The sequence below is a fragment of the Cetorhinus maximus genome, chromosome 22 (assembly GCF_964194155.1).
Source record: "Cetorhinus maximus chromosome 22, sCetMax3.hap1.1, whole genome shotgun sequence".
Classification (NCBI taxonomy): Eukaryota; Metazoa; Chordata; class Chondrichthyes; order Lamniformes; family Cetorhinidae; genus Cetorhinus; species Cetorhinus maximus.
Genome location: NC_135900.1, coordinates 62,314,504 through 62,338,127, shown reverse-complemented (window position 1 = coordinate 62,338,127; position 23,624 = coordinate 62,314,504). Strand labels below are relative to the sequence as shown.

The window sequence follows — 23,624 nt, the reverse complement described above, 5'->3', positions numbered from 1 at the left end:
GCTGACCTTTGTACCTGTTTATAAAGTGATCATTGTCCACAGTTTAACACACACACAGAATGATCCCATTTCCTGCAGGAGCCCTTACCTCTTGCTCTGTGCAGGAGATGAAACTGTCTGTCCAGGGGATTGTTTTCCTGTTAAACCCAGAATTATCCTGTGACGCTCGGGACGCCCTTTTCCAGTTTCACCCAGTGTAGAGAACAATCCCAGGATTTGTTGATGGATTTGTTTCTGTATTTCTATATTTTAGGATATTTTAGGACGTGAGGCACAATCGAGGCAACCACAGAAACAAGTGAGTTAGTTAGCCCTGAAGATAGAGAGTGACCTTCAACCCCATTGACCTCGTGTACAGAGCGCCGCCTGTCCACCCTGACACTGTGTACAGAGACCCCGCTGTCCGCACTGACCCTGTGTACAGATACCCCGCTGTCCACCCTGACCCTGTGTACAGAGACCCCGCTGTCCGCACTGACCCTGTCTACAGAGACCCCGCTGTCCGCACTGACCCTGTGTGCAGAGTGACCCCTGTCCACACTGACCCTGTGTGCAGAGACCCCGCTGTCCACACTGACCCTATGTACAGAGTGACCCCCGTCCGCACTGACCCTGTATTAAGAGTGACCCCTGTTCAAGGTGACCCTGTTTACAGAGTGACCCCTGTCCGCACTGACCCTGTGTACAGAGTGACCCCTGTTCAAGGTGACCCTGTTTACAGAGTGACCCCTGTCCGCACTGACTCTGTGTACAGAGTGACCCCTGATCAAGGTGATCCTGTTTACAGAGTTAACCCTGTCCGCACTGACCTCGTGTACAGAATGACCCCTGTCCACACTGACCATGTGTACAGAGCAACGCCCGCCCTCGCTCACCCTGTGTACGGAGTGACTTTCGCCCGCGCTTACCCTTTGTACAGAGTGACCTCCGTCCACACTGACCCTGTGTACAGAGTGATCTCTGTCCATACTGACCCTGTGTACAGAGTGACCTCTGTCCACACTGACCCTGTGTTCAGAGTGACCCCCGTCTACACTGACCCTGTGTACAGAGTAACCCCCGTCCACTCTGACCCTGTGTACAGAGTGACCCCCGTCCACACTGACCCTGTACACAGAGTGACCCCAGTCCACACTGACCCTGTGTACAGAGTGACCCCGATCCACACTGACCCTGTGTATAGAGTGACCCCTATTCACACTGACCCTATGTGTAGAGTGACCCCTGTCCACACTGACCCTGTGTACAAAGTGATCCCTGTCCACGCTGACCCCGTGTACAGAATGACCCCTGTCCACACTGACCCCGTGTACAGAATCACCCCTGTCCACACTGACCCTGTGTACAGAATGACCCTAGTCCACACTGACCCCGTGTGCAGGGTGACCACTGTCCATTCAGACCCTTTGGACTGCGTGACCCCTCTACACAGTCAACCTGTTTGCAGTAACTCCTATGAACTTTGCTGGAATGAGCAGACAGGCTTCTCTCCTCTGACACGGTGTGCACTCTGACCCCTCGCTGACCTTTGAACCTGTTTATAAAGTGATCATTGTCCACAGTTTAACACAGGCACAGAATGATCCCATTTCCTGCAGGAACTCTTACCTTTTGTTCTGTGCAGGAGATGAAACTGTCTGTCCAGGGGATTGTTTTCCTGTTAAACCCAGAATTATCCTGAGACGCTCGGGACGCCCTTTTCCAGTTTCACCCAGTGTAGAGAACAAACCCAGGATTTGTTGATGGATTTGTTTCTGTATTTCTATATTTTAGGATATTTTAGGACGTGAGGCACAATCGAGGCAGCCACAGAAACAAGTGAGTTAGTTAGCCCTGAAGATAGATAGTAATCTTCAACCCCATTGACCTTGTGTACAGAGCGTTGCCTGTCCACCCTGGCCCTGTGTACAGAGACCCCGCTGTCCGCACTGACCCTGTGTACAGAGACCCCGCTGTCCACACTGACCCTGTGTACAGAGACCCCGCTGTCCGCACTGACCCTGTGTACAGATTGACCCCTGTCCATACTGACCCTGTGTACAGAGTGACCCCTGTCTGCACTGACCCTGTGTACGGAGTGACCCCTGTCCACGCTGACCCCGTGTATAGAGTGACCCCTGTCCGCACTGACCTTGTGTATCGGGTGACCCCTGTCCACACTGACCTTGTGTATCGCGTGACCCCTGTCCACACTGACCTTGTGTATCGAGTGACCCCTGTCCACACTGACCTTGTGTATCGAGTGACCCCTTTCCACACTGACCTTGTGTATCGAGTGACCCCTGTCCACACTGACCTTGTGTATAGAGTGACCACAGCCTATCCTACCCCCTGACCTTGTGTTTCTATTGTAGGCGTGTGTTCACTTCGCCTGTGTACACAATGTACCCATTCGTTTCAGGGACACATTTCCCGTTACCCAGTGTAATGAACGATCCCATTGAGCTCGGGGAACACTATCCCTGTGACACTCAGTGTGGGGAAAGATCCCGTGAAGGTCGGGAATATTTTCCTCTTACACCCAATGAAGAGATCATTCCCAGAATTTCTGATGGTTTTGATTCTGTTTTTCTGTTTTAGGACATTTTTGTAACTAAGCTACAAACCAAGCTCCCAGTGAAACAAGTGAGTGATAGAGAGTAACATTCACCCCATTGACCCTGTGTACAGAGTGACCGCTGTCCACATTGACCCTGCATACAGAGTGACCCCTGTCCACACTGACCCTGTGTACAGAGTGACCGCCGTCCACGCTGACCCTGTGTACAGATTGACCCTTGTCCACACTGACCCTGTGTACAGTGTGATCCCCGTCCATGCTAACCCTATGTTGAGAGTGATCCCTGTCCGTACTGACCCCATGTACAGAGTGATCCCTGTCTACACTGACCCCATGTAGAAAGTGACCCTTGTCCACACTGACCCTGTGTACAGAGTGACTCCTGTCCACACTGACCCTGTGTATAGAATGACCCCTATCTGCACTGACCCCATGTGCAGGGTGACCACTGTCCATTCAGACCCTCTGGACAGAGTGACCCCTCTACACAGTCAGCCTGTTTGCAGTAACTCCTATGAACTCTGCTGGAATGAGCAGACAGGCTTCTCTTCTCCGACACGGTGTGCACTCTGACCCTTCGCTGACCTTTGAACCTGCTTATAAAGTGATCATTGTCCACAGTTTAACGCACGCACAGAATGATCCCATTTCCTGCAGGAGCCCTTAGCTCTTGCTCTGTGCAGGGGATGAAACTGTCTGTCCAGGGGATTGTTTTCCTGTTAAACCCAGAATTATCCTGAGACGCTCGGGACGCCCTTTTCCAGTTTCACCCAGTGTAGAGAACAAACCCAGGATTTGTTGATGGATTTGTTTCTGTATTTTTATATTTTAGGGTATTTTAGGACGTGAGGCACAATCGAGGCAGCCACAGAAACAAGTGAGTTAGTTAGCCCTGAAGATAGAGAGTGACCTTCAACCCCACTGAACCTGTGTGCAGAGTGACCCTTGTCCACCCTGACCCTGTGTACAGAGACCCCGCTGTCCGCACTGACCCTGTGTACAGAGACCCCGATGTCCACACTGACCCTGTGTACGGAGTGTCCCTTGTCCACACTGACCCTGTGTACAGAGTCCCCGCTGTCCGCACTGACCCTGTGTACAGAGTGACCCTTGTCCACACTGACCCTGTGTACAGAGTGACCCCTGTCCACACTGACCCTGTGTACAGAGTGGCCCCTGTCCACACTGACCCTGTGTACAGAGTGGCCCCTGTCCACACTGACCCTGTGTACAGAGTGACCCCTGTCCACACTGACCCTGTGTACAGAGTGACCCCTGTCCACACTGACCCTGTGTACAGAGTGACCCCTGTCCACACTGACCCTGTGTACAGAGTGACCCCTGTCCACACTGACCCTGTGTACAGAGTGACCCCTGTCCACACTGACCCTGTGTACAGAGTGACCCCTGTCCACACTGACCCTGTGTACAGAGTGACCCCTGTCCACACTGACCCTGTGTACAGAGTGACCCCTGTCCACACTGACCCTGTGTACAGAGTGACCCCTGTCCACACTGACCCTGTGTACAGAGTGACCCCTGTCCACACTGACCCTGTGTACAGAGTGACCCCTGTCCACACTGACCCTGTGTACAGAGTGACCCCTGTCCACACTGACCCTGTGTACAGAGTGACCCCTGTCCACACTGACCCTGTGTACAGAGTGACCCCTGTCCACACTGACCCTGTATACAGAGTGACCCCTGTCCACACTGACCCTGTGTACAGAGTGACCCCTGTCCACACTGACCCTGTGTACAGAGTGACCCCTGTCCACACTGACCCTGTGTACAGAGTGACCCCTGTCCACACTGACCCGGTGTACAGAGTGACCCCTGTCCACACTGACCCTGTGTACAGAGTGACCCCTGTCCACACTGACCCTGTGTGCAGAATGACCCTTGTCCACTCTGACCCTGTGTACAGCATGACGCCAGTCCACACTGACCCCGTGTGCAGGGTGACCACTGTCTATTCAGACCCTCTGGACAAAGTGACCCCTCTACATAGTCAGCCTGTTTGCAGTAACTCCTATGAACTCTGCTGGAATGAGCAGACAGGCTTCTCCCCTCTGACACGGTGTGCACTCTGACCCCTCGCTGACCTTTGAAAATGTTTATAAAGTGATCATTGTCCACAGTTTAACACACACACAGAATGATCCCATTTCCTGCAGGAGCCCTTACCTCTTGCTCTGTGCAGGGGATGAAACTGTCTGTCCAGGGGATTGTTTTCCTATTAAACCCAGAATTATCCTGAGACGCTCGGGACGCCCTTTTCCAGTTTCACCCAGTGTAGAGAACAAACCCAGGATTTGTTGATGGATTTGTTTCTGTATTTCTATATTTTAGGATATTTTAGGACGTGAGGCACAATCGAGGCAGCCACAGAAACGAGTGTTAGTTGGCCCTGAAGATAGAGAGTAATCTTCAACCCCACTGACCTTGTGTGCAGAGTGACCCTTGTCCACCCTGACCCTGTGTACAGAGACCCCGCTGTCCGCACTGACCCTGTGTACAGAGACCCCGCTGTCCGCACTGACCCTGTGTACAGAGACCCCGCTGTCCGCACTGACCCTGTGTACAGAGTGACCCCCGGTCCACACTGACCCTGTGTACAGAGACCCCGCTGTCCACCCTGACCCTGTGTACAGATACCCCGCTGTCCACACTGTCCCTGTGTACAGAGACCCCGCTGTCCGCACTGACTCTGTGTACAGAGTGACCCCCGTCCGCACTGATCCTTTGTACGGAGTGACCCCCGACCACACTGACCCTGTGTACGGAGTGACCCCCGTCCACGCTGACCCTGTGTAAAGAGTGACCCCCGTCCACACTGACCTTGTGTACAGAGTGACCCCTGTCCGCACTGTCCCTGTGTACAGAGTCACCCCCGTCCGCACTGACTCTGTGTACGGAGTGACCCCCGTCCGCACTGACCCTGTGTACGGAGTGACCCCCGTCCGCACTGACCCTGTGTATGGAGTGACCCCCGTCCACGCTGACCCTGTGTACGGAGTGACCCCCCCGTCCACACTGACCCTGTGTACAGAGTGACCCCCCCGTCCACGCTGACCCTGTGTACAGAGACCCCGCTGTCTACCCTGACCCTGTGTACAGAGACCCCGCTGTCCGCACTGACCTTGTGTATCGAGTGACCCCTGTCCGCACTGACCTTGTGTATCGAGTGACCCCTGTCCACACTGACCTTGTGTATCGAGTGACCCCTGTCCACACTGACCTTGTGTATAGAGTGACCCCAGCCTATCCTCCCCCCTGACCTTGTGTTTCTATTGTAGGCGTGTGTTCACTTCGCCTGTGTACACAATGTACCCATTCGTTTGTTGGAACACATTTCCCGTTACCCAGTGTAATGAACGATCCCATTGAGCTCGGGGAACACTATCCCTGTGACACTCAGTGTGGGGAAAGATCCCGTGAAGGTCGGGAATATTTTCCTCTTACACCCAATGAAGAGATCATTCCCAGAATTTCTGATGGTTTTGATTCTGTTTTTCTGTTTTAGGACATTTTTGTATCAAAGCTGCAAACCAAGCTGCTAATGAAACAAGTGAGTGAGTGCCTCCAATAGATAGAGAGTAACATTCACCCCATTGACCCTGTGTACAGAGTGTCCACCGTCCACATTGACCCTGCAAACAGAGTGACCCCCGCCTGTGCTGACCCTGTGTACGGAGTGACCCCTGTCCGCAATGACACTGTGTACAGAGTGACACCTGTCCACGCTGACCCTTTGTGCAGAGTGACTCCTGTCCACACTGACCCTGTGTACAGAGTGACTCCTGTCCACGCTGACCCTTTGTGCAGAGCGACTTCTGTCTACACTGACCCTTTGTGCAGAGTGACTCCTGTCCACACTGACCCTTTGTGCAGAGTGACTCCTGTCCACACTGACCCTTTGTGCAGAGCGACCCCTGTCCACAGTGACCCATTGTGCAGAGTGACCCCTATCCACACTGACCCTTTGTGCAGAGTGATTCCCGTCCACACTGACCCTTTGTGCAGAGTGACCCCCGCCCACACTGACCCTTTGTGCAGAGTGACTATTGTCCACACTGACCCTTTGTGCAGAGTGACTCCTGTCCACACTGACCCTGTGTGCAGAGTGACTCCTGTCCACACTGACCCTTTGTGCAGAGTGACTCCTGTCCACACTGACCCTTTGTGCAGAGTGACTCCTGTCCACACTGACCCTTTGTGCAGAGTGACCCCTGTGCACACTGACCCTTTGTGCAGAGTGAACCATGTCCACACTGACCCTTTGTGCAGAGTGACCCCTGTCCACACTGATCCTTTGTGCAGAGTGACCCCTGTCCACACTGACCCTTTGTGCAGAGTGACTCCTGTCCACACTGACCCTTTGTGCAGAGTGACTCCTGTCCACACTGACCCTTTGTGCAGAGTGACCTCTGTCCACCCTGACCCTTTGTGCAGAGTGAACCATGTCCACACTGACCCTTTGTGCAGAGTGACCTCTGTCCACACTGACTCTTTGTGCAGAGTGACTCCTGTCCAAACTGACCCTTTGTGCAGAGTGACTCCTGTCCACACTGACCCTTTGTGCAGAGTGACTCCTGTCCACACTGACCCTTTGTGCAGAGTGACTCCTGTCCACACTGACCCTTTGTGCAGAGTGACTCCTGTCCACACTGACCCTTTGTGCCGAGTGACTCCTGTCCACACTGACCCTTTGTGCAGAGTGACTCCTGTCCACACTGACCCTTTGTGCAGAGTGACTCCTGTCCACACTGACCCTTTGTGCAGAGTGACTCCTGTCCACACTGACCCTTTGTGCAGAGTGACTCCTGTCCACACTGACTCTTAGACTCATAGACATTTGCAGCACAGAAGGAGGCCATTCGGCTCATAGTGCCCACGCCGGTCAACAAAGCTCTGACTACACTGATCCCATTTTCCAGCACTTGGCCTGCAGGCTATGGCAACACAAGTGAATATCTAAATACATCTTAAATGTTACAAGAGTTTCTGACTAACCACCTTTTGCGGCAGTTATTTCCAGGCTCTCACCACCATCTGGGTGAAAACATTTCTCCTCAACTCGCCTCTTAGCCTTCTACCTCTTACCTTAAATCTATGCCCCCTGGTTATTGACCGCTCTACTAATGGAAAATGTGCCTTCTTATCCACCCTATCTATGCCCCTCATAATCTTATACACCTCTATCAGGTCCCCTCTCAACCTTCGCTGCTCCAAGGAAAACAACCCCAGCCTATCCAATCTTTCCTCATAGCTCAGACCCTCCAGCCCAGGCAGCATCCTGGTAAATCTCCTCTGCACCATCTCCAGTGCAATCCCATCCTTCCTATAATGTGGATTCCAGAACTGCACGCAGTATTCCAGTTGTGACCTAACCAGCATTTTATACAGTTCCAGCATAACCTCCCTGCTCTTGTACTCTATGCCTCAGCTAATAAAGGCAAATATCCCATACGCCTTCTGAACCACACTATCTACCTGCCCTGCTACCCTCAAGGATCTGTGGATATGCACATCAAGGTCCCTCTGATCTCCAATACTTTCCAGAGTCCTACCATTCATAGTGTAACCCCTTGCCTTGTTAGCCCTCCCCAAGTGTATTACCTCACACTTTTCCCGATTGAATTCCATTTGCCACTGCTCTGCCCACCAGACCTGTCCATTGATATCCTCCTGCAGTTTAAGACTATCCTCTTCACTATTTACCAACCTAGCGATTTTTGTTTCATCCATGGATTTCTTGATCATACCCCCGACATTTAAGTCCAAATCAGTTATGTACACCACAAGTAGCAAGGACCCCAAAACCGAACCCTTTGCAACCCTATTGGAAACAGACATCCAGTCACAGAAACATCCCTGTACCATCACCCTCTCCTTCCTGCCTCTAGACAATTTTGGACCCACCATGCCACTTTGCCTTGGATCCCATGGGCTCTTACTTTCTTGACCAGACTGCCATGAGGGACCTTATTAAAAGCCTTGCTAAAGTCCATGTAGACCACATCAAATGCATTATCCTCATCAACACTCCTGGTTACCTCCTCAAAAAATTCAAACACGACCTTCCCTTAACAAATCCATGCTGACTATCCCTCATTAACCTGTGTCTCTCCAACTGTAGATATATTCGGTCCCTCAGAACTCTTTCTAGTAGCTTCTCCATCACTGATTTTAGACTGATAGGCCTATAATTCCCTGGTCTATCCCTTCCTCCCTTTTTTAATAATGGGATAACCTTAGCAGTCTTCCAGTCATCTGGCACCTCACCTGTGACCAGAGAGGATTTGAAACATACTGCCAGGGCCCCTGATATCTCTTCCCTTACCTCCCTCAACAGCCCGGGATATATCTAATCCAGGTCTACAGATATTTCCACTTTTAAGGCCGCTAAATCCGCTAGTATGTTATCTACTTGGACTTCCAGAAGGCCTTTGACAAGGTGCCGCACAGGAGGCTGCTCAGTAAGATAAGAGGCCATGGTGTTAGAGGCAAGGTACTAGCATGGATAGAAGATTGGCTGTCTGGCAGGAGGCAGAGAGTAGGGATAAGGGGGTCCTTCTCAGGATAGCGGCCGGTGACTAGTGGCGTTCCGCAGGGGTCAGTGTTGGGACCACAACTTTTCACTTTATACATTAATGATCTAGATGAAGGAACTGAGGGCATCCTGGCTAAGTTTTCAGATGATACAAAGATAGGTGGAGGGACAGGTAGTATTGAGGAGGTGGGGAGGCTGCAGAAGGAGTTGGACAGGTTAGGAGAATGGGCAAAGAAGTGGCAAATGGAATACAACGTGGGAAAGTGTGAGGTCATGCACTTTGATAGGAAGAATAGAGGCATAGACTATTTTCTAAATGGGGAGAGAATTCAGAAATCTGGAGTGCAAAGGGACTTGGGAGTCCTAGTCCAGGATTCTCTTAAGGTTAACTTGCAGGTTGAGTCGGTAGTTAGGAAGGCAAATGCAATGTTGGCATTTATTTCGAGAGGACTAGAATATAAAAGCAGGGATGTGCTGCTGAGGCTTTATAAGGCTCTGGTCAGACCACATTTAGAATATTGTGAGCAATTTTGGGCCCCGTATCTCATGAAGGATGTGCTGGCCCTGGAGAGGGTCCAGAGGAGGTTCACGAGAACCATCCCAGGAATGAAAGGCTTAATATATGAGGAACGTTTGAGGACTCTGGGTCTATACTCGATGGAGTTTAGAAGGATGAGGGGAGATCTGATTGAAACTTACAGAATATTGAAAGGCCTGGATAGAGTGGACGTGGGGAAGATGTTTTCATTAGTAGGAGACACTAGGACCCGAGGGCACAGCCTCAGAGTAAAGGGAAAAGCTTTTAGAACAGAGATGAGGAGAAACTTCTTTAGCCAGAGAGTGATGAATCTGTGGAATTCATTGCCACAGAAGGCTGTGGAGGCCAGGTCATTGAGTGTATTTAAGACCGAGATAGATAGGTTCTTGATTGGTAAGGGGATCAAAGGTTACGGGGAGAAGGCGGGAGAATGGGGTTGAGAAACTTATCAGCCATGATTGAATGGCGGAGCAGACTCGATGGGCCGAATGGCCTAATTTCTGCTCCTATATCTTTTGGTCTTATGGTCTTATAGTATCTCCTCTATGTGAATTTCCTCTAATATTTCACAGTCCTCCACCCTGATGTCTATACCATCGTCATCCTTTTCCAGTGTGAAGACCGATACAAAGTATTCATTGAGGATTGTACCCACGTCTTCCAGGTCCACACACAGATTACTGCTATGGCCCCTAATTGGCCCTACTCTTTCCCTAGTTATCCTCTTGCTCTTTATATATTTTAAAAACCCCTTTGGATCTTCCTTTATTCTACCCACCAATGCTTTCTCATGCACACTTTTAGCTTTCCTAATTTCGTTTTTAAGGTCCTCCCTGCACTTTTTATACTGCTCTAGGGAAACTGCCATATTAAGCCCTTGGTATCTGCCATAAGCTTCTCTTTTTTCCTTAACCCTAACCTTTATGCCCCTTGACATCCAGGGTTCTCCGGACTTGGTCCCCCACCTTGGTCTTTACGGGAATATATTTGCCCTGTACTCTTGCTATTTCCTCCTTGAATACCTCCCACTGCTCTGACACAGTTTTATCTGCAAGTAGCTGCTCCCAGTCCACTTGGGCCAAATCGTATCCCATCTTAGTAAAATTAGCCTTTCCCCAGTTTAGAACTTATCTTTTTCCATAACTATCCTAAATCTAACTGTGTTATGGTCACTATCTCCAAAATGCTCCCCTACTGATACGCCATCCACCTGCCCGGGCTCATTTCTGAATATTAGGTCCAGAACTGCCGCCACCCTTGTTGGGCTTTCTACATACTGGCTAAAAATTTTCTTCTGGATGCAACTTAAGAATTTTGCTCCCTCTCTACCTTGCACACTAAAACTATCCCAGTTAATATTTGGGTAGCTAAAATCCCCAACTATTACTGCCCTATTATCCTGACCTTGAGATTGTTGCCCCTTGTGCCATCCACCTGCCCGGGCTCATTTCTGAATATTAGGTCCAGAACTGCCACCACCCTTGTTGGGCTTTCTACATACTGGCTAAAAATTTTCTTCTGGATGCAACTTAAGAATTTTGCTCCCTCTCTACCTTGCACACTAAAACTATCCCAGTTAATATTTGGGTAGCTAAAATCCCCAACTATTACTGCCCTATTATCCTGACCTTGAGATTGTTGCCCCTTGTGCCATCCACCTGCCCGGGCTCATTTCTGAATATTAGGTCCAGAACTGCCACCACCCTTGTTGGGCTTTCTACATACTGGCTAAAAATTTTCTTCTGGATGCAACTTAAGAATTTTGCTCCCTCTCTACCTTGCACACTAAAACTATCCCAGTTAATATTTGGGTAGCTAAAATCCCCAACTATTACTGCCCTATTATCCTGACCTTGAGATTGTTGCCCCTTGTGCCGATATATACCACGTACTGAGCGAGTTCATTTGCATTGTGTATTCCACCATGTCAGAAAGTTGTGTGTTCATATTCCACTCCCGAACTTGACCACAGAAATCCATGCTTACTCCCCATTGCAACACTGAAGGAGTGCTGCACTGTCAGAGGTGCTGTCTTTCAGTGACATGGTTAACTGAGGCCACATTTGCTCCCTCAGGTGCATGGGAAGGACCTAATGGCACGATCTTGAAGAAGAGCAGGAGAGCTCACCCTGGTGTCTTGTCCAAACATTCACATTCATACTCAACATCACAATAAAAAAATGACAAGATGTCTGTTTGAGTGAGATTCCGTGCACTATTTGGCTGCAGCCTTTTCCCACGATATAATAGTGACTCCACTTCACCTCACTAGTTTGGAAGTGCTTTGCATAGTCTTGTGGTCATGAAATACGTTACATCAATCAGTCGTTCATATCTTTTCTATGATCTTCTGTGCAGAGTAACCACTGCTGTCACTGATACTTTGTACAGAATGACCTTTGTACCGAGTGACCCTGTTCACAGTTTGACTGTATCCCTAGTGATCCTCTGTAAAGAGTGACTTCTGCCCATTTTGACTCCATTCGCTGTTAAACTCCCCATCTGCCTTCTGTCCTTGCATACTGTGTTGTTTTTTATTCGTTCACGGAATGTGAGCATCATCAGCTAGACCAGCATTTATTGCCCATCCCTAATTGCCCTTGAGAAGGTGGTGGTGAGCTTCCATCTTGAACTGCTGCAGTCCATGGTACACCCACAGTGCTGTTAGAGAGGGAGTTCCAGGATTTTGACCCAGCGAGAGTGAAGGAACAGCGATATATTTCCAAGTCAGTATGGTGAGTAGTTTGGAGGGGAACTTCCAGGTGGCAGTGTTCCCATGTGCCTGCTGCCCTTGTCCTTGTAGATGGGAGCAGTCGTGGGTTTGGAAGGTGCTGTCTAAGGAGCCTTGGTGAGTTGCTGCAGTGAATCTTGTAGATGGTACACACTGCTGCTACTGTGTGTCAGTGGTGGAGGGAGTGAATGTTTGTGGATGTGGTGCCAATCAAGCGGGCTGCTTTGTCCTGGATGGTGTCAAGCTTCTTGAGTGTTGTTGGAGCTGCACTCATCCAGGCAAGTGGGGAGTATTCGATCACACTCCAACACCACCACAGTTCACGACTGGATGTGGCAGGACTGCAGAGCTTGGATCTGATCCGTTGCATGTGGAATGTCTTAGTTCTATCACTTGCTGCTTATGCTGTTTGGCATGCAAGTAGTCCTATGTAGTAACTTCACCAGATTGTCACCTCATTTTTAGGTACGTCTGGTGCTGATCATGGCATGCCCTCCTGCACTATTCATTGAACCAGGGTTGATCCCCTTGCTTCCTGATAATGGTAGAGTGGGGGATATGTTGGGCCATGAGGTTACCGATTGTGGCCGAGTACAATTCTGCTGCTGATGGCCCACAGCACCTCATGGATGCCCAGTCTTGAGTTGCTAGAAATCTATCTCATTTAGTATGGTGGTCGTGCCACACAACACGATTGAGGGTATCCTCAAAATGAAGACGAGGCTTTGTCTCCACCAAGACTTTCTGGGTGGTCACTCCTACCAATATTGCCATGGACAGATACATCTGCAACAGGTAGATTGGTGAAGATGAGGCCAAGTAAATCCTTCCCTCTTGTTGGTTCCCTCACCACCTGCCGCAGACCCAGTCTAGCAGCTTTGTCCTTTAGGACACGGCCAGCTTGGTCTGTAGTGGTGCTATTGAAGTCCCCCAGCCAGAGTACATTCTGCACTGTTGCTGCCCTCAGTGCTTCCTCCAAGTGGTGTTCAGCGTGGAGGAGCACTGATTCATCAGCTGAGGGAGGGCGGTACGTGGTAATCAGCAGGAGGTTTCCTTGCCCATATTTGACCTGATGCCATGAGATTTCATGGGGTCCAGAGTTGATGTAGAGGATTCCCAAGTTAACTCCCTCCCAACTGTATACCTCTGTGCCGCCACCTCTGCTGGGTCTGTTCTGCTGGTGGGTCAGGACATACCCAGGAATGGTGATGGTTGTGTCTGGGACATTGGCTGTGAGGTATGATTGTGTGGGCAAGCTTTGAGGAGTCAGGAAGTGAGTTACTCGCCACAGGATTCCCAGCTTCTGACCTGCTCTTGTAGCCACCGTATTTATATGGCGAGTCCAGTTCAGTTTCTGGTCAATGGTAACCCCCAAGATGTTGATAGTGGGGGATTCAACGATGGCAATGCCATTGAACATCAAGGGGCGATGGTTAGATTCTCTCTTGTTGGAGATGAGGATGGTAGCTTATTGGTTACTGGACTAGCAATCCAGAGGCCCAGACTAACGCTCTGAGTTTAAAGCCCACCTTGTTAGTAGTTGGAGGTTGTGGGGGGGTGGGGGGGGGGGCGCAGGGGCAGGGGGCTGTGGGTGGAATGTAAATTCAATTGACTTGCATATTTGGAATATAATGCTACTGTTATTAATAATGATCATAAAACTACTGGATTGCTGTGAAACCCATCTGGTTCACTAATGTCCTTTACAGAAGGAAATCTGCTGTCCTTACCCGGTCTGGCCGACATATAACTGTCCCTGCCCATACTGACGCTGTGTACTGAATAATTCCATATGTTTTGAGAAGCATTTTGCTGGTTGCACTATGTATAGAATTAATGCTCCTCTTTATTCACTGCATCACCTTTTGTGTTTTATATTTTAGGACAATTTAGGACTAATGTGTCTCACCAGGAGACCAGTCAATAAAGTGAGTTAGTCCCACATGCACAGGACCCATCATCCACAGTAACCCTCTGTCCGGAGTCACACACACCTTGTGGAGTCCTGTTTTATTGGCACTGTGTACAGTGTTTCTAATGGCCCTGAAAACTGTAATCAAGCCTTTAAAGAGGAGATCGTTCAGGTACTGTCAAGGTCCATCCCCAAGAGTGGGATAGTAGGGAGGGCAAACAGAGCCAGAGCTCCCTGAATTACTAAACAAATAGAGATTAAGATCACCCAGAATATAGGTGCATATGACAAACAAAAATGAGAGCCAGGCTGAATACAGAGACTTCAGAGCTAGGGAACACCAGCTCCAGTCTGGTGTAGCAAAACCAGTAGCAAAACCTTCTGTCTCCTGTCACTCAGGAAACTTTGAATCCACTTTCCATTTTCTTCCATGGGTTTGAACTTTACTGACAAGCCTGTTATGTGGCACTTTACCAAAAGCCTTTTGGAAGTCCACATATGCCATATCAACCATATTACCCTTATTGACCTCATGTCACCTCATCAGAAACTCAATCATGTGAGTTAATTACAGTTTATCCTTAATAAAGGCTGTCCTTAATTAATCCACACCTGTTCAAGTGATGATTTTGTCCTGGATTATTATTTTGAAAAACCTCCCCACCACCGCAGTTAAACTGACTAGCCTGTAATTGCTGCGATTATGTTTACACCCTTTTTTGAACAATGGTGTAACATTTGCAAGTCTCCAGCCCTCTGGCTCCGCCCGAGTCTAAGGAAGACACAAAAGTTGTGGCCAGTGCCTCTGCAATTTCCTCCCTTAAACCCCTCAGCATTTTCCGATCCATCTGACCTGGTCCTGGAGATTTTTAAGTCCAGTCAGCCTATCTAACAGCTTGTCTTTATCAATGTTTAGCCTGTCCAGTATCCTATCTAGCTCCTCTTTCACTCTGTTGATAGTGTTCTCTTTCTGTGATGGAGGAGTTGGTGAACTGGATAGAATTGTAAGTATGAGATGATGGTAGTGAAACAGAGATTGCACCAATGTTTATACACAATCTGTGTGGTGCTGGTGCACTGTGTGTTTTATGGAGACAGCCTGACCCCTCTCAACATTGTGTTGCATTCCAGGAAGAACGGGACCCCTACCAGAAGGGCAGTGTCAAATCCATCGCCAATCAGTTCTTGGCTAGGTCTGATAACAATGTCCCTGGACCATCGCATGGAGTGAAGAGACAAGTAAGGTTTTGGTGGATGGGTGGGGAGATGGGGATGCAAGAATGGGGAGGGAAGTGTCTGTGTGTGTGGTGTGGAGCAGAGATAGGTACAATGGTGATGGTCTGGCCTGGTGGGCTGTGTGCCCCAGTCTGTATTCAATTTATTTTAAGTTTCCATCTACAATCCATTAGATTAGCCTCAATAATTGGAAAACTATTGGAATGAACAATCCAATCAGAAACTCAGTAGATGAATAGGTGTGATGTAACAAACCTTCATAATGGTATATCCAACTGAATGAATCCGAGATTGTGTGTCAAAAAACTGATAGATTAATAGTGAGACTGAGTGATGGGAACCTTTATTGTTTTTTCAATTCCAGAGGGCTTTTGATAAAGTGGTCAATGAGAGACTCCTTTTCTGAGCAAGGTCAATAGATGATATAACTAGTAATGATGTTTAGGAACTGGAGCCCCTGAGTGTGTACATAAAATAATCTTTAAAACTGGCAGAACAAGCTGCGAGGGTAGTTAAAAAGGAATCCTTTCCATTATGAACTGAGGCATAAAGTATAAATGAAAGAAAGCTATACTAAACCTTTACAAAACATTGTTAGGACTCTGTTAATATTTGTGCAAAACACTTTAGAAAGGATCATAAAAATAAAAACACCTGGAGAAACTCAGCAGGTCTGGCAGCATCTGCGGAGAGGAACACAGTTAACGTTTCGAGTCCGTATGACTCTTCAACAGAACTAAGTAAAAATAGAAGAGAGTTGAAATATAAACTGGTTTAAGTGGGGGTGGGACAGGTAGAGCTGAATAGAGGGCCAGTGATAGGTGGAGATAACCAAAAGATGTCATAGACAAAAGGACAAAGAGGTGTTGAAGGTGGTGATATTATCTAAGGAATGTGCTAATTAAGGGTAGAAAGCAGGACAAGCAAGGTACAGATAGCTCTAGTGGGGGTGGGGTGGGGTGAAGGAATCAAAATAGGCTAAAAGGTAGAGATAAAACAATGGATGGAAATACATTTTAAAATAATGGAAATAGGCATCGTGGAGGACCAGAAATGGGTGCTTCTCCTGTTCATACATGACTGTGCACGGAGACATTGCTCTTTAATCAGGGTGATGACAGCCGTGTGCAAAAACCCTCCCTCTGACACTATTCCGCTTGCCTCCACTACCCTCAAAACTCTATAGAGAGACCATTGCCTTGGCAGGATAGAAAGACGAATCACATGAGCCCTTGTCAGCCATGAGCATTCACCTGGGAGGATGGAGGTTTGGAGTCAGGAGTTTGCTGCTGTCCACCAGCCGTGTCCCTTGGAGGCATCCACCTCCCTCCCTCGCTCACTGCCTCTGACTGCAGCAGATGACAAATCGCACAGAATGAACAGCAGCTCCACACCTTGCTGGGATCTCGATGCTATGAGACCCATGAGTCGGGAACACACCTGTTGCCATGTGGGCTTCACCAGAGAGGAGAACACAACTGAGCAGGGTTGACATCCAGTTGCCTCGTGATTATTAGGGTGTCCCTTTAGTCAATCACGTGTGCTGACCTTGAACTCCACCCACCCAAAAAGACCCTCTTCCCACCTCGAGGGATCTCACTGACTGACTAACTGCGTGGCCAAGGTCAGATTTGAGAAATGGTGTACATTATGAAGAAACATTAAAGCACCATTTTTTCCTGGTCCAATTCCTGTCGGAAAGAACCAGTCAGATGCAGAGTACCAAAACTGAGTAGATGGTTAACTGTGCCATTAGGAACATTTATGGTTACAATAGCTTGATGATGGAAAATGGAGATGAAAGATTGACAAGTTAAATCTATGTTCCCCCCGGTTGTTGTATATAAAATGGCTAGGAGAGCTTTCATACTATCTGCAGTATTAAATGTGCATCAGAAACTTGTGTAAAGTTTCAAATAATTACAGCAGCTAAAGATAAGTTTGGTCCTATGAATATCACATAAATGCCCTACCCTGGAACATTATACCAATTTTCTCCTCAAAGGATCAAATTCTTTTCCTCCTATACATCTGGTCACCATCCAGCTTTCATTCCTCTAGAACTTATTTCTAGCAATGATTTTTTTATTGGTCCAATAACTTCTCCCCTCCCCACTGTCACCCACCAACTCCCTCAATCACCCTTAACCCGCTCAGTATCACCATTTCTCTCCCCTCTGTCACCCTTGAACCTCCCGCGTTACCCTGGACACTATCGCGATCCACCTCCAAGTGCCTTTCCTCCCCTCAGAGCTGACACCTGTTACCATGCCTATACCCACCCTGACCCTGCTCCCTCCCATTATCCGAGCCACCTGTCCTATCTCCCTCTGTGACCCCCACCAATGAGACCTTCACCTACCAGGCTCTCACCCTGGACCTGCCACCCTATTGCATCCCATTCCCCACTCTGACTGTGACTGTTCTCTCCTATTACCAGTACCCTGAGTTCACCCCCCCGAGGACCCCACCTTTGACACCATTAACCCCGCCCTCTAAGACATTCTTTCTGCCCCCCCTTCCCCAGATACTCTTACCCCCCACCACCGTCACTTCGCCAGGCACTCTCAACACCCCCACGCTCCAGCCCAATTCTCTGCTGACCCTGCCTCCTGTGTCCACCTTTGGGGCACTGTTTCCTACCAGCACTCGATATGAGTGAAGTTATGTGAGGTCTCCAAGAAGGTGAAAGCAACATCTACTGACCTCAGAGTCGTGGAAGAGGTGAAGCTTACCAGGCGCACGCCACTTATAAACAGTTGGGAAACTGAATGTTCTAAATTCTCGTTGGCTGGGAGCTTAATTCCAGCGAGGTGGCCTTTTAATGAGCATGCATGACATGCTAACACATGCTAATGGGACTCCCGACATCGTTTGTTGGGAAGCTCGACCAACCTTTGACCGGCCTTGAAAGTCCTGAGAACAGAATTCCAACAGTTTATCCCACATTGGGAAATCGGTTTCTTGCCTCCTGCCAAATTAAGCCTGGTATGATTCCTGCTGCTGGCATGACTGGAAGATTCTGCTCATTGTTTCAGGTTGAAATAACCTTGAATCAGTGCAGTTATATGTTATATCAATCATAATTTATCTACATATTTATATATTTATTGAAGGAATTCTGAAACATGGAAGGGGTTTGGAATGGGGAAGGATCCTGGAATGAAATGGGGTTCATTGAAAGGGGAAGGGATGGAATGGGTCAAGTTTCTAGAAAGTGGAGGGAATTTGGACTATGGAAAGGGTTTGGAATGGGGAATGTTTCCTGCAGTGCGGTGAGGGGGGGATATTCATAAAGCACTTGATATTGTGCCAGGTAAGACTTGTTACAACAAACAGTGCACATGGAATTTAGGGAACACAGTAGCATGTAGGAAGGAGCAATGGATATGGAACACAAAGGAAAAGAATAGGGATAGCTAGATATTTTAGGAGTGGTGGAATGTGGGAGATCGTATTGGAACTTCTCTCCTTTGCAGTTAACATCAAATATTAAACATAGATGGAAAAGCAGCAGTATTGGAAAACTGTAAGTAAGAATGTGATGGATTACAGGAGGATGTAGGCAGATTAGAGGGGTAGACCAAGAGAGAAACATGAAGTCATGCATTTGGGAAAAGCAAATAGTGAAATGCAATCACACCACAGGATAAGTGTGTATACAGACTGGGGTGGCTGAGAGATTTTAGGAGTGTAGGTGGGAGAAGAGAGGGCAGAAATTCCCATTAAGAAGACAAATGGGATTCTGAGATTTCTACAGGTGTGTTGAATATTATGGACTGGACATTGAACCACAGTTGGAATATTAAGGATGCAGTACTAGGGACCTGGCATGAAGAGTATTAAAATTGTGGAAGGAGGATTGACAGATCTCGCTATGATTTTCCACTAGTTGGTGAATCAGTAACTGAAGCTAAAGAAGATTAACACTAGAAGATGAAGGGGCAATTACAGCAACAACCTGTTGTACCTTTAACATAGGAAAATGTCCCAGGCTGCTTCACAGAGATGTCAGAGGAACATTGACAGCAAGGCAAAGAGAGAGAAATTAGGAGGGATGACTAGAAGCTTGTTCAAGGTGGTCAGTTTTAATAGCATCTTAATGGGAGGGAGGGAGAGGTTCTTAAGAGGCAGAGATATTTAGAGAGGGAATTCCAGAGTTAAGGGCCTACCAAACAAAGCAAAAAAGGTGGATTGTGAAAATCAGGATCGATAAGAGGAGAAGCACAGAGACCTTGGAGGGCTATAAGAGGCTGGAGGAGGTTACAGAGATAGGGAAGCAGGTGAGGCTGTGGAGGGTTTCGTTACGAGGATGAGAATTTGAAGGTTATTCATGAACTGGGAGCCATGAGAGCACAGGGGTAATGGGTAAACGGGATGGTGCAAGTTAGGCTATAGGCAGCAGAATTCGGGATGAACTGGTGTTTATGGAAGGTTGAAGATGGGAGGCTGGCAAGGAGGGCATTGGATTGGTCAGGAATGAGGGTAGAAGGAAACGCATGGATGAGGATTTCAGTAGTAGAAGTGGGTGATAATAAGATACTGGAAGGCGACAGGCTTCACGGTGGAGAGGATTTGCAGTTGGAAACTCTGATTGGTATAATATAGATACACTGAGAGATTGGGAAAGTCTGGTGCAGACTCAGACAATGGTAAAAGATAACTAAGGAGAGGAATTTGTGGTGGAGGTGAGATGTCAGTGCTGCCGGGAGTGATTAACGTGAGATCGCTGCTCCTGGGAGTAATGAAGCTGAGATGTCAGTGCTGCTGGGAGTGATGAAGGTGAGATGTCTGTGCTGCTGGGAGTGATGCAGGTGAGATGTCAGTGCTGCTGAGCGTGACGAGGTGAGATGTCAGTGCTGCTCGGAGTGATGAAGGTGAGATGCCAGTTCTGCTGGGAGTGAAGAAGGTGAGATGTCAGTGCTGTTGGGGGTGATGAAGGTGAGATGTCAGTGCTGTTGGGGGTGATGAAGGTGAGATGTCAGTGCTGTTGGGGGTGATGTAGGTGAGATGTCAGTGCTGCTGGGAGTGATGAAGGTGTGATGTCAGTGCTGCTGCGAGTGATGAAGGTGAGATGTCAGTGTTGGTGGGAGTGATGAAGGTGAGATGTCAGTGTTGGTGGGAATGATGACGTTGTGATGTCAGTGCTGCTGGGAGTGATAAAGGTGTAATGTCTGCTGCTGGGAGTGATGGCGTTGTGATGTCAGTGCTGTTGGGAGTGATGAGGGGGTGATTTCCGTGCTGCTGGGAGTGATGTCAGTGCTGCTGAGACTGACGAAGGTGAGATGTTCGTGCTGCTGGGAGTGATGAAGGTGAGATGTCAGTGCTGCTGGGAGTGATGAAGGTGAGATGTTAGTGCTGCTGGGAGTGATGAAGTTGTAATGTCAGTGCTGCTGGGAGTGATGAAGGTGAGATGTCTGTGCTGCTGGGAGTGACGAAGCTGTGATGTCAGTGCTGTTGGGGGTGATGAAGGTGAGATGTCAGTGCAGTTGGCGGTGATGTAGGTGAGATGTCAGTGCTGCTGGGAGTGATGAAGGTGAGATGTCAGTGCTGCTGGGAGTGATGAAGGTCAGATGTCAGTGTTGGTGGGAGTGATGAAGGTGAGATGTCAGTGCTGGTGGGAGTGATGAAGGTGAGATGTCAGTGCTGCTGGAGGTGATGAAGGTGAGGTGTCAGTTCTGCTGGGAGTGATGAAGATGAGATGTCAGTGCTGCTGGGAGTGATGAAGGTGCGATGTCAGTGCTGCTGGGAGTCATGAAAGTGAGATGTCAGTGCTGCTGGGAGTGATGAAGGTGAGATGTCTGTTCTGCTGGGAGTGATGAAGGTGAGATGTCAGTTCTGCTCGGAGTGATGAAGGTGTGATGTCAGTGCTGCTGGGAGTGATGACGGGGAGATTTCCGTGCTGCCGGGAGTGATGAAGGTGAGATGTCAGTGCTGCTGGGAGTGACGACGGGGAGATGTCAGTGCTGCTGGGAGTGATGAAGGTGAGATGTCAGTGCTGCTGGGAGTGATGAAGGTGAGATGTCAGTGCTGCTGGGAGTGATGAAGGCGTGATGTCAGTGCTGCTGGGAGTGATGAAGGTGAGATGTCAGTGCTGGTGGGAGTGATGAAGGTGTGATGTCAGTGCTGCTGAGAATGACGAAGTTTTGATGTCAGTGCTGCTGGGAGTGATGAAGGTGAGATGTCAGTGCTGCTGGGAGTGATGAAGGTGAGATGTCAGTGCTGGTGGGAGTGATGAAGGTGTGATGTCAGTGCTGCTGGGAATGATGAAGTTTTGATGTCAGTGCTGCTGGGAGTGATGAACGTGAGATGTCAGTGCTGCTGGGAGGGATGAGGGGGTGATGTCCGTCATGCTGGGAGTGATGTAGGTGCTGCTGATAGTAATGAAGGTGAGATGTCATTGCTGCTGGGAGTGATGTTAGTGCTGCTGGGAGAGATGATAGTGTGACATCAGTGCTGCTGGGACTGATGAAGGTGAGATGTAAGTGCTGCTCGGAGTGATGACGGTGAGATGTCAGTTCTGCTGGGTGTGATGAAGGTGCGATGTCAGTGCTGCTGGGAGTGATGAAGGTGAGATGTCAGTGCTGCTGGGAGTGATGAAGGAGAGATGTCAGTGCTGTTGGGGGTGATGAAGGTGAGATGTCAGTGCTGTTGGGGGTGATGAAGATGAGATGTCAGTGCTGTTGGGGGTGATGAAGATGAGATGTCAGTGCTGCTAGGACTGATGAAAGTGAGATGTCAGTGCTGGGAATGATGAAGTTGTAATGACAGTGCTGCTGGCAGTGATGAAGTTGTGATGTCAGTGCTGCTGGTAGTCAAGACGTTGTGATGTCAGTGCTGCTGGGAATGATGAAGCTGTAATGTCAGTGCTGCTGGGAATGATGACGTTGTGATGTCAGTGCTACTAGGAGTGATAAAGGTGTACTGTCTGCTGCTGGGAGTATTGAAGGTGAGATGTCAGTGCTGCTGGGAGTGATGAAGGTGAGATGTCAGTGCTGCTGGGAGTGATGACGGGGAGATTTCCGTGCTGCCGGGAGTGACGAAGGTGAGATGTCAGTGCTGCTGGGAGTGACGACAGGGAGATGTCAGTGCTGCTGGGAGTGATGAAGGTGAGATGTCAGTGCTGCTGGGAGTGATGAAGGTGAGATGTCTGTGCTGTTGGGAGTGATGAAGGTGAGATGTCAGTGCTGCTGGGAGTGATGAAGGCGTGATGTCAGTGCTGCTGGGAATGATGAAGTTTTCATGTCAGTGCTGCTGGGAGTGATGAAGGTGAGATGTCAGTGCTGCTGGGAGTGATGAAGGTGAGATGTCAGTGCTGGTGGGAGTGATGAAGGTGTGATGTCAGTGCTGCTGGGAATGATGAAGTTTTGATGTCAGTGCTGCTGGGAGTGATGAAGGTGAGATGTCAGTGCTGCTGGGAGTAATGAAGTTGTGATGTCAGTGCTGCTGGGAGGGATGAGGGGGTGATGTCCGTCATGCTGGGAGTGATGTAGGTGCTGCTGGTAGTAATGAAGGTGAGATGTCAGTGCTGCTGGGAATGATGTTAGTGCTGCTGGGAGAGATGATAGTGTGACATCAGTGCTGCTGGGACTGATGAAGGTGAGATGTAAGTGCTGCTGGGAGTGATGACAGTGAGATGTCAGTTCTGCTGGGTGTGATGAAGGTGCGATGTCAGTGCTGCTGGGAGTGATGAAGGTGAGATGTCAGTGCTGCTGGGAGTGATGAAGGTGAGATGTCAGTGCTGTTGGGAGTGATGAAGGTGAGATGTCAGTGCTGTTGGGAGTGATGAAGGTGAGATGTCAGTGCTGCTGGGAGTGATGAAGGAGAGATGTCAGTGCTGTTGGGAGTGATGAAGGTGAGATGTCAGTGCTGTTGGGGGTGATGAAGGTAAGATGTCAGTACTGCTGGGAGTGATGAAGGTGTGACGTCATTGCCGCTGGGAGTGATGAAGTTGTTATGCCAGTTCTGCTGGGAGTGCTGAAGTTGAGATGTCCGGGTTGCTAGGAATGATGAAGCTGTAATGTCAGTGCTGCTGTCAGTGATGAAGTTGTGATGTCAGTGCTGCTGGGTGTCAAGAAGTTGTGATGTCTG

General features: G+C 48.9%; 1 protein-coding gene across 5 annotated transcripts in view; it reads left to right on the top strand.

The window, feature by feature from the left end:
• The window catches only part of mical3a (microtubule associated monooxygenase, calponin and LIM domain containing 3a), a 301,509-nt gene that overhangs the window by 111,808 nt on the left and 166,077 nt on the right, over positions 1-23,624 (top strand). For all 5 annotated transcript variants that reach the window (XM_078568426.1, XM_078568423.1, XM_078568427.1 and 2 more), the window contains exon 14: positions 15,429-15,536. In XM_078568426.1, the coding sequence (XP_078424552.1) occupies positions 15,429-15,536 (108 nt within the window). The remainder of the gene's footprint in view (positions 1-15,428; positions 15,537-23,624) is intronic.